Source organism: Charadrius vociferus, unplaced genomic scaffold (assembly GCF_000708025.1).
Source record: "Charadrius vociferus isolate BGI_N301 unplaced genomic scaffold, ASM70802v2 scaffold18, whole genome shotgun sequence".
Classification (NCBI taxonomy): domain Eukaryota; kingdom Metazoa; phylum Chordata; class Aves; order Charadriiformes; family Charadriidae; genus Charadrius; species Charadrius vociferus.
The window spans coordinates 149787-163295 of NW_009649565.1; the positions used below are offsets into that span (position 1 = coordinate 149787).

At 40.5% G+C, this 13509-nt stretch overlaps 1 protein-coding gene across 1 annotated transcript in view; it reads left to right on the forward strand.

Moving 5' to 3' along the window:
- Positions 1-13509, forward strand: part of SDK1 (sidekick cell adhesion molecule 1) — a gene marked incomplete at its 5' end in the record, with an annotated part of 212530 nt that overhangs the window by 102174 nt on the left and 96847 nt on the right. The window contains 3 exons of the mRNA XM_009890061.1: positions 5112-5227; positions 8262-8454; positions 11700-11798. Of these exons, the coding sequence (XP_009888363.1) occupies positions 5112-5227; positions 8262-8454; positions 11700-11798 (408 nt within the window). The remainder of the gene's footprint in view (positions 1-5111; positions 5228-8261; positions 8455-11699; positions 11799-13509) is intronic.

Genomic DNA, 13509 nt, shown 5'->3' on the forward strand with positions numbered 1-13509 from the left:
CTCCATGAAAAACTCCCACTGCTCCTCCGATTTAGGCATGGCAAGATTTATGAGCGCTACAACTTTCATTAGGCTCCTTGTATTGACATTAACCAGCTTTTGTGTCTGCTTTAGGTGCTATGTCTTTCTTTTGATGCGTATCCCAAAAGCCAGTCTTATGTACTAAAGCTCGTGGGTCTCTACACATGGTTCGATATTGGTTTATTTTCCCTTCTGTGCTGTGCATGGCCACCTTGAAAGGCCGGGGAAGTCTGAGCAAAAGGCCCTTCCTGAATAAAAGAGTGGGAGAGTCACCAGCCTAGTGAGGCTTGGTGGTGTGGAGAGGACAAAAGCAAGGTGAGTCTGTTCAACCAGGGCCAAAGTGGTTTTTTCCTAGACTGTAGGAGGTGAATCAGAGGCGTTTGTAAGGGCTGAGACAGAAGAGCTGGAGAAAACCCAGTTAACTGAAAACTCCCTACTTTCTGTAGGAAATGGTCTTGAGAAAGGAATCTCTGAAAAAGGAGCGTCCTCTACACACATTCCATTTTGTCTCGGTGAAAAGAGTTTTCCCTTAGTTTTCCCTGAGGCTTTCTTGGCAAAAGCATCTCAAAGGTCCTTGTTCACTTCTTTTGGGGAACCTGCCAACAACCTTGAAGCATCCATGGCCATGTTGGGTCCAGCTGCTCCTGTCCAGAACCAGGCTGGAATTGTAGTGCTTGGATTTTCTCTCTCTCAGTTTTAGCACTGTTAGGTGTCATATGCCATCTACTGCTTTTTTCTTTGCCTTTTTTTTTCTAACAACGATTTCACAAAGGCTGTGAAATTAGCAGTTGTCTCGGTGAGGTCCCTGGCCCCCAGCGCTTCAATAGGGAAGTAAAATCTTGTCCTTGTGAGAGGCATTTCCCAGCTGCAAGGAGCAAAACTCATCAGTTAGTGCCAAATCTCACCCTGCTGAATTTCAAATATCAGCATTTGTGGAATCGCAGAGACCACTTTTTCTAAGCAGCTGCTGCAGTTCACGGCCCAGCAAAGGGCGTCAGCGGGGAGCCTCGGGGAGAAGGCTCCGCAGGAGGAATCGTGCACCTCCGCGGCAGACCCTCCCCACGGCTCCCACCGGGGCCGTGCAGCTTTGCACCTCAAGCCGGTGTGTTAAAGGAACAACCAAACCTTCACGTAGAGAAAAACCGGCAGTTCCCCGAGCCTGCCTTATTGAGACATGGAAGCTGCCACCTCAAAGGTCAGGAGCTCCGGAGGAGCAGGAGCCTTTTCTCTAAGCCTCTGTTGAAGATCTTTATTTAAGACCAGTAGTCCGGCTGTCAGAATCTCTGCGGGGTTTACATGCTATTTGCACATAGCTAGAGACAGAATAATTACATGTACACATGCTTAACCTTAATGCCTTCTCTTCTCTCAATTATCTCATCAGCCAAACCCTTTTAATGGCTTTTATCTAGAGTGCTTCCATGACCTTTTCTGCTTAGAATGCTGCGCATTAACTTGCAGTCCCGGGGGCTGAGCTCTTAACAGATTTCCAGCCCCGTGAACTTTATCGGGAAGAAAGTAACAGTTGGTTTTGTCTGACCAATTTGATCTGCAATTCTGAGCTGACTCCCAGATGGGTCTCCGCTGTGAGGTGGTTTAGGAATACTTGCGAACACGATGAAGAACAGGTTTAAAAACTGAGCGTGCAAATACTTGGGGATTACTCCTGAAACACCTATTTGACGTTGGTAGCTTCTGTACCGCTTAACAACAAGAAACTTGTAGAAGGACGATAGATATCTACCACTAAATTAGAAAATCCTTTATGTGGACAGTCACAGTTTCATGAATTTCCTAACCATGATCTTGGAAAAGTATTTGAGTTTTGAAGTGACCAGAAGGTCAATTCTAAGTTAGCTTCTGTCAAACCTCTTTTCTTTTTTTTAAATGCAAAACTATTCAGATACCCAAGGAAGTCTTTAATATCAGGACATAAAAGGAGAACTTTATGCTGGCACTTTGAAGTAAATTTGAGATTCCAATGCCAATATTTTACTGATTAAAAATATAAAAATGTACTATATTATGTCTTCTGCACTATAATTAAGCGTATGCATATCAGATGGACCACATTCTTTCCACTTTTTAAATGTGTTCATTGAGATGCAGATGTTGATTTTTCAATAAAGACGTCCAAAGAGGAATTGTAATATGAATCACGATTTCCAACATTCTGAAGGTTTTATGTCTTCTGTTCATAATTGTTACCATTTTTCTTCTTGTAGCAGGTACTTTTTGTGCTATGATGGTTTATTCTTGTTTCAGGAAATTATCTCCTAATGAAAGAAAAATATTTCCCTTTTTAAATGAAATAACTAATGCGTTTGGTTATCCACATTTCTAAAACTGTAGTAAAGCTACCCTAAAGTGCTTGCCTGGGCTTTTTTGAGGACTCTAAGGACCGCAAATGAAAACTTGAACTTGCTGATGCAGGTTTTTTCCCCTCTCGAGAAATTTGCAATATTTTGAATTGTATCTAAAAGACTCATCAGACCTTCAGAATAAAATCCTTGTGATATTGAAATTGCTGGAAATTTGCTATTCATTGTACAGCATCCATGGGATCCTCCGCTAAAGAAAATAATGCCCGCAGAAATGAAGCAGCAATGTATGTGCTAATCCGTGTTTCAGGAAAATGATAAAGGAAAATGATAAATGTCCTGCTGGGACTGATTGTACCCTTAATTCTCAGGTCACCTGTATGTGTTTCTTATGCTCTGGGAAAAACAGACCCTTCCTACCACTGCCAAAGTTCTGTATTTCTTCAAGTGTGGCTGTCAGTGGACAGTATATGGGTTACGTATAGATTTTCTGTACAATAATTGTGGTACAAAAGTCAACCCAGCACATATAGAGTTGTAATGTAGCGGTTCAACAGAAGGAAGAGGAGTGAGTGGAGAGGATGATGCTCAGCTGATTTAGCCTTCATGACAGAAGGAGATTAATCCATCAATAATATCCAGGTGACTTTCTGATAACAAACTAACTCGAAGGCTTCTAATACAATTTTCTTCTGCAATAACAAATCTTTGGCAGTTACAATATCTGAATATGCAAATATGTAGGAAAGTAAGAACTGAGATTTTTTTAAAAAGTCTTATTCACGTTAATAGTTAATTGTACAAAGTGTTGCTCACAAAAGCAAATTGAAATACATCTTGTGGCTCTCATAATAAACAGTTTCATCAAAGAACATGAATAAGAAAAACACATTTAGTAGGGGAATGTAGCCATAGCAGCTCATTATGACTGTAGAGTGACTTTAATATATATGATTGTATATCAGGATGATTTGGTGAATCTCTTAACCACAAAAACTTTACAATGTCTACAGGTCATTATGATAATATTATAACCTTCCAAAAGCATACAGGGAATTATGATACGTGGCAGAAAGTAGGTCCCAGATTCTAATGAAAATTTAGAGTAGTATCAGACAAATTCTGGTTTTAGAACTCAATAATTATGCATAGTTCATAAATTGTGACATCAGGTTTTAAATTAGGGCAAGACAATTCTGAGTAATATGCAGCTTCTAAGGTTAAAAAAAGCGTGCAGAGCTAAATTTTCAAGCCATGGTAGATATCAGGGAGTGTTAGTGTGACATGGCATGGAAGTGGATGTTTGTGTCATTTCAAACCTGACATCTTTGAGCATTTCTCCATTTTTCTGTGTTGATATTTCTAGGCTGTGGATGTCTTTGATAAGCGTACGCTGCCCTAGCTCTGTCGGCTGCAGTCTCACTACAGTTTGTACACCAGTTAAGAATAATGCCCCTTTATATCTCTTTCAAACAAACATAGCTTTTGGTGGAAAAAGGGGCATTTTTACATTTTTGAACTTAATGTCTGGATTTCTTCTCCATACAAAGACTGATCTTCCAAAAGCACTTTGAAGCTTTAAAAGTTTGCAACCCGTTTTTGCAAAGTATGGAGCAAACCACCATTTCTCAGTGGGAATTGTGGATGGTTTTTAGAAGCATAGGTGACTGGGCTTTGGTAGAAATATTCCCTTGGAAGCAGAAGGAACAAAGCTTTCCAGGCTTCAAAACCACCTGTACATAGTTCCTCTTTCATAGAATACAAATGCACATGGCTGTTAATAGTAATATTTTTGGAGCTTTATTAAACTTATTTTCTAGGAATCAAAGGGTATTAGTCCATTTTTTTAATACTCAAATAGCAGTTGTTTTCTTAAACTTACTGTAAGCTTGGTAATTTCAGAAAAATAGACCTGTCTGTTAGTATTCTTTCCTCTGAGAGCTATAGAAATGACATCCTAAAGCAGTAAGTTGAAGAAATTGCTTGGAAGGTATTTGAAGAGACATCATATTAAATGGCAAAATATTTAGATGTTATTTCTTGTTGTTTGAAGGCAGTATACCTTTATGTTCCATGCTTTCTTTTGTATTGAGAAAACATCTGTCTAATTAAATACTTGGCATAAAATGTTGTGCAACTTCTAGTGGATTAGAGGATGTATTGGCTCAGAATATATATAATCAATTCAATATACATGAGTGAATATCATATCAAGACAAAACGAGAACATCTCCAGTTCCCAAGAAAAATCTTTATTGCATGTGTTGTGAGTGGTCCTAATTCTTTAAGCAGCAGTAAATAATAAACAGATGCTGTCACCAGATTATAACTCACAATTAGAGTTTTAATTGTGCAAACTCCATGTTTGCTTGTCTGATCTGGGGAATTGTGCAGTATTAAAAGACTCAAGAAATTTCTTTCTGAAACCGTTCAGTCTCTGTGCAGTCATGGATAATTGAAAGAGATGTGTTCGCCTATCATTACCTAGCTTCTGTCTCAAGTCTTTATGAGAAACTCATCTTCGGAATAATAAGCTACAGAAATCATTTCATCCCCTTGAAAGAATCTCCAATACAGAATGAGAAATTAACCCAATTACCCTTCTTTCCAAGTCATTGCTGGTTACCCTTTCGCAAGAAGTGCATCCTTTTCTCAAGGTTGTTATTACTTTGTGACTCGTCAGTGGCAGTGAATCGCTTTTCTCTTTTGTCTCCTCTTCCCTCCTCCACTCCGTTTTATTGCGTTTCCCTCTCTGCCAACTGGGAGCAGTGCCTACAGCTCCACCGCAGAATGTGCAAGTTGAAGCCGTGAACTCCACCACCATCCAGTTCCTCTGGAACCCTCCACCCCAACAGTTCATTAACGGTATTAACCAAGGATACAAGGTAAGTAGAAACATGATTTCTGTGATTTCAAATAACATTTGCCTTAACGGTCCTGGTATATAACATCTAGAAGTTGAATCGAATAATCTCTGACTGTATATTTTCACGGGTATCTTACACGAGTAAAATGAGGAGAGAAGCGAGCAGTTATTGCTCCTAACGTTCGCTAATTTATGCAAGTCCTGAAAAGGGAGTATGTCGTAGCCTAGAAGTCCTAATACTTTTGTCGTTTACCTGGAGAGTTTCCAAAGCCAAAAAGCAGTTCAGTGTCAAACAATCTGGAAAAGCAGGACAGGAGACGTGTCGTTGTGCCACTGAAAATCAACCTTGAGATTTCTATTTACTCTAATGCAAAATTCCCATTCATTTCATTAGGAACCAAGACATGGCACTAAATGTTTGTCTTAACTTTCCCACTGCGATGATTTGGGAGATATAAGAATGTAAGATTTATTAATCATGCTTGATGACACGGAGTTAGCATGATAAGTCCCTGTTGATGGGGCAACTGGCAATATCTATTACAGTACGCAGAGTAGAGAGTGCTTAACAGAGCACTTGTTGGTACTCTGGCCAGTGGAGTGTATGCTAAGAAGGTAGCTGGAGTGGTTTATTTCTGTCTCTCAGGAAGGACTGCTTAATAGAAACTCCTTCAACAGTTCAGCAGTAGGGGCATAATAAATGAAGGGTTTAAAAACATTCGTGGAATGAACAAAGAGAAATCTGATGGGAATCGCAGAGCAGGAAAAGGGAAGAGGGGTATCTTTTGTGAGCGTGGAGGAGGAAGGTTGATGTAGGTTTGGGGTGAGGGAATGTTGGGTGAGCTGAGAAGGATGTGTGGTTCAGAAGAGAAGCTGTGCATTGAGGGATTGTAGGTGGATTTTAGAAGTTTTGGAAGACTTGAGACTTCTCTAAGAATGTCTCGAAGTGATGGAGAAACTGAGACAGAGGTACGCATGGGAGTTTTAGTATTTTTCCCATCTATATATTTCTCATAAAAAACAGTGATGGTTTCAGAATCCCGCTGCTGAAGTATTATGTACGTGTAGATATGTCTTTTTTTTTCCCAGAGATAGAATCAGCTCTCAAGACTAGGTGACTGACAGGGCTGCAAGAATATATCCTGAAACCTCAGTACAGAAGTAGTACTTGGCTTCTGTTCAGACTCTGGAGAATAAAAGCACTTTTGGGGCTCAGTGGACTGCAGTGCACTATAATTTTCTGGTGCAAGTCCAAGCATGATGAGCTCAGTCAGATTTGCAAAAGTCATGTTTCAAGTTTCTATTCTTTATTTTATTCAAACAGAGTTTCAGTCTAAAGATCCTTAGTCTCATCGCATAGCTACTTCAAACTTATGTTTCTGTTTCTTTAGCGATGGCATAAAATAACTAAAATTGTAATTTGTATCCGTCAGTGGTCAGTGAAAACTTTCGAAATGGTAAAAATTTCTCTTTCCTTGGATTTGTTTGATTGCAGTAGATTGCAACAGCTTTACTGTTTCTGTTTCTCATAGGGATTGTGAATTGCAGTACAAAGACTGTGAGAACATGTGTCAGTTACCTCTTCTGCATAGTTTTTTGTATGATTTACAAATTACTAGTGGTGGAAGCTGGGCCTTTGCTTTTCTGTAGGATTAAAGACATTTTTTCTTTTAACTGGCGGAATTGTTCACCTTTATTTTCTGCACATTTCCTGAAGACTGTGCAATGAAATGTATTCAAAAAAGAGAAGTTCAGTCCTCCGAAGTTGTAAATGCCAACTGTAATCCACAAAGGTGATTTAGAAAAGAAAATAAAACTTACTATTCCATCAACCATTTTCCAATTTTATCTTCTCTTTGAAATTTATTTGCATTTTGAGAAGTTGTAAAGTGCACCTTTTCAAATATGAAATATTCCTGACAAAATTCCTCCTTACAGTCCTCTAGCTGTGCTTTCTGATTATCAGAAACTATAGACGTTGGCTAAATGTGTCAAATATGGCTTATTAATTTCAGGCATTTATTCATGTTTATGGGCCTGAAATCAATACAAGGAGCACGATTTAAACAGCTACTGAGTACGGCCTAGAATTTTAACATGCTTATATAAGCCACAAGATAAGGAGTTTTGGACAAAATGAAATTTTCATAAGCACTTTAAAGCTTTAGACCCCTAAGCTGTTAAGGCGATTTCAGAAATTGTTTTAAAATTTCAAAGTCATTTGCCAAAAATGAATTTTTTAAGTCCTCGTTTAGGTACCTACACATAAGGTACTCCACTCTAAAAAAATATTGATCACCCAGAAGATCTACTGAGATGAATGAAACCTGGAAGAACTGAGCACATCTGACAAGCACGCTACTTTAAATGCATGAAAATGTCTTCAGGAGTCTGACTTTGGGGACCCAGGTGTTGAAAATTGTAGTAATCGTCTTTACAGCCATTTTCTATTCTTTCTGTAGTTCCAGAACCACTTGAATCCTTCACAGTTTGGGTATCCCCAAACCACCGCACATTGTGATGCTCAGCGTGTTGGGCAAGGCTGGTCGATGGGATGCTGGGGGGCTGCGGGAGGGGAAGGAGGTTTCCCCTCTCTCTTTCTCTCCCCTCCCCACTAACCTCCCCAGCCAGTGCGGTCTTTAAAGGAACCCCAAAATAAGATAAAGCTTTTATCTCAGAGTAGCACTGAAAGCTTCCTTTCAGCAGCAGAGACTGTCCAGGCTGGGCCGAGCAGCCCAGGGAGAGACGAGAGACTCATGTCATACAAATAATAATTCGCAATAATTTTGGCATTGTTCAGTAGCAGACGTTGAGAATTGCCATACCTCCACGGTGTCAGTGTATCCCCCACCACTAGTGAGTGTTCTACACATCCCTCCAGTTATCATAGTAACAGCGTTGTATCCATCTGTTCAGCGTCAGAGCTGACAGTAGTTTAACAGCGTTGCTTGTTTTTTTACAATCAGATTAAGATGGTTTTGGCAGCCTGGCATACTTTGATTCCAAATAGACACAACTTCTAATGAGAGCTCATCCATGTTTAAATTTTCTAGCTTCTAGCATGGCCAGTGGATGCTCCGGAGACTGTGACTGTGGTCACCATCGCTCCAGATTTTCACGGCGTTCACAGCGGCTGCATCACCAACCTGAAGAAATACACCACGTACTATACGTCGGTTCTGTGTTTCACCACACCCGGCGATGGCCCACGAAGCACACCCCAGCTCCTGCGCACCCTTGAAGACAGTGAGTAGTCGGCACTGGTAGAGAATCCCAGAGATCAGATTTTGTTTGGTTGGGTAGAAAAGCCAGCATTTTCGAATCTCAGCACTTAAAATTGCATCTCGGGTTCACAATCATTTTTTCATCTCTTGTCAAGTTACTTTGCATCAGACAGTGACCTCAGCCAGTTGTCCATGTGTGATCTTTTAGCCTGTGGCAAATGAAAGGCATTTGATATTTTTTTCATTATGGACTAAACCAGGACGAGTTTTTTTTACATTGGTCAGAAGCGGAAAGCTTCAGAGTCTGGTTCAGCTAACACACAGCACGTTCTTTATGTCTGTGAACCCTTATGCTCTTAAATCCATGTTCAGGCATCTGAATAAATATGAATTGATCTTCTTAGGAACTGAGCACTGGAACTTCCTGTGGAGGTCAATGATTAATTTACGATTGTTTCCTTCTGTTATTCAATACATTGAGAATGTCTTTATCTATATTATATTGCAAGTGTTTGTATAAAAGAACCAGAATCATAACATAGCAGTAACTTTTATTCTGCAAAACTGGAGTCAAATTCATGGGATGAAATAAGATGAGCTGGATAGTTTAGCATATAAATTATTTCCTGCATCAGAAAATATTTTGGCCTCTGTGGCCCCGTGGAAGTGTTCGCTCGAGACATATTTGGTTCTAACAAGTCTAGCATGTGTCTGGTGCAGATAACAATTAAATTGCAGTGGCCCTTACAGCTAACCGTGTGTCCACAGTGATCGTGGCTCTGGCCAGCACTTCACTATCTTCTTCTCACCGAGCATCGTAAACACTGCCTCACATTTTCAGATCCAAATCAGAATTAAAAAAAAGTCTAATACATCCATTAAGGTATTGGTTTTAGAAATACTGTTTTGCCTTAATAGGAATCTTTTAGGTTGGTCAGTGTTCCTGTAAAGAAAAATCTGATTATCATTAACATTCACAGAAGCGAGGCTCAAAGTGCTAATCCAATTTCTCATGAGATACTCTTGCAAGAACATGAAGAAAATGAAGCACTTTCCCATGGATTTTCCTTTTGTGGTCAGTCTCCTCCATATGCCAAACCTGTGCCCCAAGAGCAGACTGGAGACTTAAACTAGACGATGGCAAAGATAGCACTTTAACTACCAGAAATCTATGTGAACCAATAATATAACCTCAGACATGCTTATCTGGGGTTACAGCAAAAGGCACGGGGGAAAGAGAAACATGTGTGAGGTTCCTGTGTGTAGTATTAACTTTTTGTCTGTTTTCCTAAGGAAATGAGGCTTTTGACAATGATGGTTTGTGGATGTGTCTGACTGTCTGTCTTAGGTCCATCTGTCTTTCTCCCTCCAATGACATTTGAAGGCTGTGGCTAATTTCAGTGAGTACGGAAGAGTAAGAAGCCAAAGATATGAGACTCCTAAGATTTCACGAAAATTAATCAGCTGGGAAGAGGAAAGAGACTATTAATATTTCTGCTGAAGGAAAGGCTGCAGAGATGAGCCTTAGAGACTTTGTGCAGCGGGGGAGAAGTCGAGGCATTGGGAGTACCTCAGGGAAACGTTGGGACCACACGCTACTTTAAACACAAGAAAATTCCATCGTGAAACGTGAAACGAGAGAAAGGCAGACTTGTATTTTGTAAAACATTGAAAACATTTCTTGGTGTATGCAGCTGTATGCTGCTTGGAGCTTCAGCAGTAGACATAAGCAGGGGGGTTGGTTTTTGATCCTTCAGAATTGCTTTCCTTAGTTTTCACGGTAACTGAGAAGTTAAGTGCAGGATGGTGTAATGCATCTTTGTGGAGAACTCGTTGAATCTAAGTTGCTTCAGGATTTATGTGGTGGGAAAAAACATTCGAAAGGACTGTCACTCATGTTCTCGGGTGATAATTTTCTGTCTGTGTAGCAAAGTTAGGCAATCCTTTAGAAAAAAAATAGTGCAAACAGATCTGTTTGCTGATGAACTACAGGTCGAATAAAATCTGACATCCAGTCAGAAGCGATGTGTCTTGGCTTGGAGTAACCTGCACCTGCTTTTCATTATGACATTAAAATCGGACTGCAACTGCAGGAGCTAATTGGAGGAAGGCTTTGCGAGCGTGCGGTTTGCATGGCTGCAGATACGTGTTCCCGAAGAGCGCCTAATTGCAGTGCTCTTGTTGGGTATTCCCGAGATCGCTACCAGATCAGCAGTTCTTTCTGTAATGCTTTGACTACTAGAGAGTGCGGAATGGATTTGGAAATTTTCCTCGCTAGGATTGCAGAATTGCAAATGTGGTTGTAGCCGACCTACTGGCAGGCTTTTTTTATTTTTTTTATCGTAGCTGGAGGGGAATGAGAAAGTGGACTAAAGTGAAGAGGAAACAAAATATGAAATTGCAGACGAGAAATTGCCAACTGATGTCAGTGGAGCTGGAGGATACTCGGGCAGGGATCCAATGACAGAAGCACAGTGAATATAAAGTGAACAAAAACTCCTTTTTTCCAGTACATCGATTGAAGACAGAACAGCAGTTGGATCAAAAATCAGTCAGGATGTCTTCCTTGAAGATCAAAATTGAGGGAGGATGGCATATTCTTGACAGTCATTCCATTTTATGCTCTTTCATTGCACACTAGGGAGCTGAAATTTTTAAGAGCTCTTGAGCTACATCATAAAAATCCTTTAAAAGTTTCACACACTTGTATTCATTTTACAGAAGACAGTTGCCATTATGTTGGACGTTTTTAGAGTTGTTTGGAGAGAATCTATCCAAGCAGTAGCTCAGTGACTCTGTCCTTGCTTTGACCTTGCCTAGCCAGAAGGTTCTTTCCAGGTGAGGGGTAGTGCTCCAGAGTTAGGGCCGGACAGACTACACACAGCGGCACAGGTAAATGCCACGCGCCGTTGTTGAGGGAAAACAGCAAACACAATCACTTCCAGGATTGCCAGCTTGATTGTTCTAATTAGATTAGATCAAAAAGAGAGGCAGAGAACAAGTTGCGTGCAGGTCTCCTGCTGCCACTCTCTAGTTCTCTGCACGGTCAGGATGATGACTGGATAAAGTAATTGATGTGATGATAGCCAAAGTGCTTCTTAACACCTTGCGTCCTCCCCTCTCCCCTGCAGCTCCCACTGATGTTTCCAGCAGGTTTCCCTTGGCCCAGCTCAGTGTTTTATTTCCTCGGCCCTAACCTTGCCACATGAATCAGATGAGAAGTACGCGGGGTTCTCCTGCTAACAGATTTCCTTTTCTGATTGCCAGAGCCGGGAGCGGTGGGACACCTGAGTTTCACTGAGATTCTGGACACGTCTCTCAAGGTCAGCTGGCAAGAACCTGTAGAGAAAAATGGCATCATTACAGGCAAGTATCAGCAGCTAGCTCCTTTTTTGTTGGGTTCTTTTTTTAAGTTTTTAAAATGTGTGTATCATTGCAGCGAAAAAATATTTGCGTAATAGAGCATGTAGGGCGAACTGGCTCCTGCGAGCACTGGTTTCCTGGTCCCTCTTTTGGGTAACTGAAATGTCAGCTAGGGCACGTTATAGAAAGTACGGGTCCAATTACTGGCAGCTCATGATTGTGGTCACTGAAAAGGCAGTCTGTATTAGAAATCAGCTCCCTGTGGAGTTTCTGGTCTTGTTAAATCTTCCGAGACCTCCACCCGTGTTACTAAATTTCTGAAACTTTGTGAGACAGCGTTTGGCTTTTGCCCCAAAGGTGGGGGGGGTCCCTACGTGGAGTTCACAGCTGCAAAATCTGGATTGGCGTTGCTAAGATTTGCAATCAAGACCAAGCCTGAAATCAGCAGTATCCTTCATCTGTGATCAAGTGGTCTGGCTGCGGACTGCGTGACAGAATTTGCATGTCATTACTTAATTTTGTATAAACCATCACAAGGGTTCAGAACTCTCTTGTTTCCCTTTGATGAGCTTGCCATTTGACAAGCTATTTATCTATTTACTGTATGCCAGTGTAGATACAACATCAGCAACTTCATTATTTTTCATAAAGGAAGCTATAAATAGTTGAGAAAAACTCTAGTTCTTATCAACAGAGGCAATATTGTTCTCAGATGGGAAACTATTACAGCTGCACAGGATGGACATTCCATTTAACAAAGGCTTTCAAGGTTTTGAAATGCAAGAAAACTCCCAAATTTTAAATTACTGGAGCCCAAAAGTCATAGTTGGGAAGGGAGAAGATCATTTCACATGGATTAAAATATTTTGTTTTGGGAGCATTGACATTGAAATGTTTAATTATTTTATTTTTTTTTAAATTGTATTCTAATTTGTAAAAACAAAGTGTATGTTTTAGGAGTTAAAAAAAATAATCATACTTTCTGACCCTGGGATGTTGAAATGTTATATCAGTCTAATTTCCTGAAGCACTTTAACTTTGACAGGTCTGATTATTTTGATAGGACTTGCAGTTGTCAGTGTTTTCTCTGTGTATGTGTAACACGCACCAGTTGTACGTGTGTCTTCTGTGCTGTTTATAGTGCCTGTGGAGTCCTTATGCAGATTGTCTTATGCCTTTATACCACAGTAACCTTCCTGAAATATCCATTGATTTAAGTGGTTTGAGAACAGAAGCTAATGACTTCTGAAAGCAGAGCAGTATTGATTCAGCGAAGATGGCCAAAGCCCGAGTGCTTAAATTTAGGGACCGAAGTCCAAGTCGAGCTCTCTTAAGTACGATGATGTAATCCTCGTCCTCGTTAAGCCCAAGTTATCAGCACCACGCTTAGTGTAGCAGCACCGCTTTGCTAGAAACAAGCTGCTGCCTCCCAGAAGGGGTGAAAACCCGGTGGAACACGATGACGGACTGTGTTATATTTGGGGAAAATAGTTTCAGAAAGAATTAACTCAAGAAGCTCTATTGTTCATGAAGGAACGCCAGTTTAAGAATGCCCGGCAAAGTTTATAAGGAAAAAGAAACATCCTTAATGATGCAAATTGCATTTGGGCTAGAAGAAAAGACTAGCAAAATTGTTCATGCTCCGCGTACCTCAAAGGTTTATAGAGGGCTGCTGAGCGCTTAGGGAGGCAATTATTCATCATTTCTGCTCGTT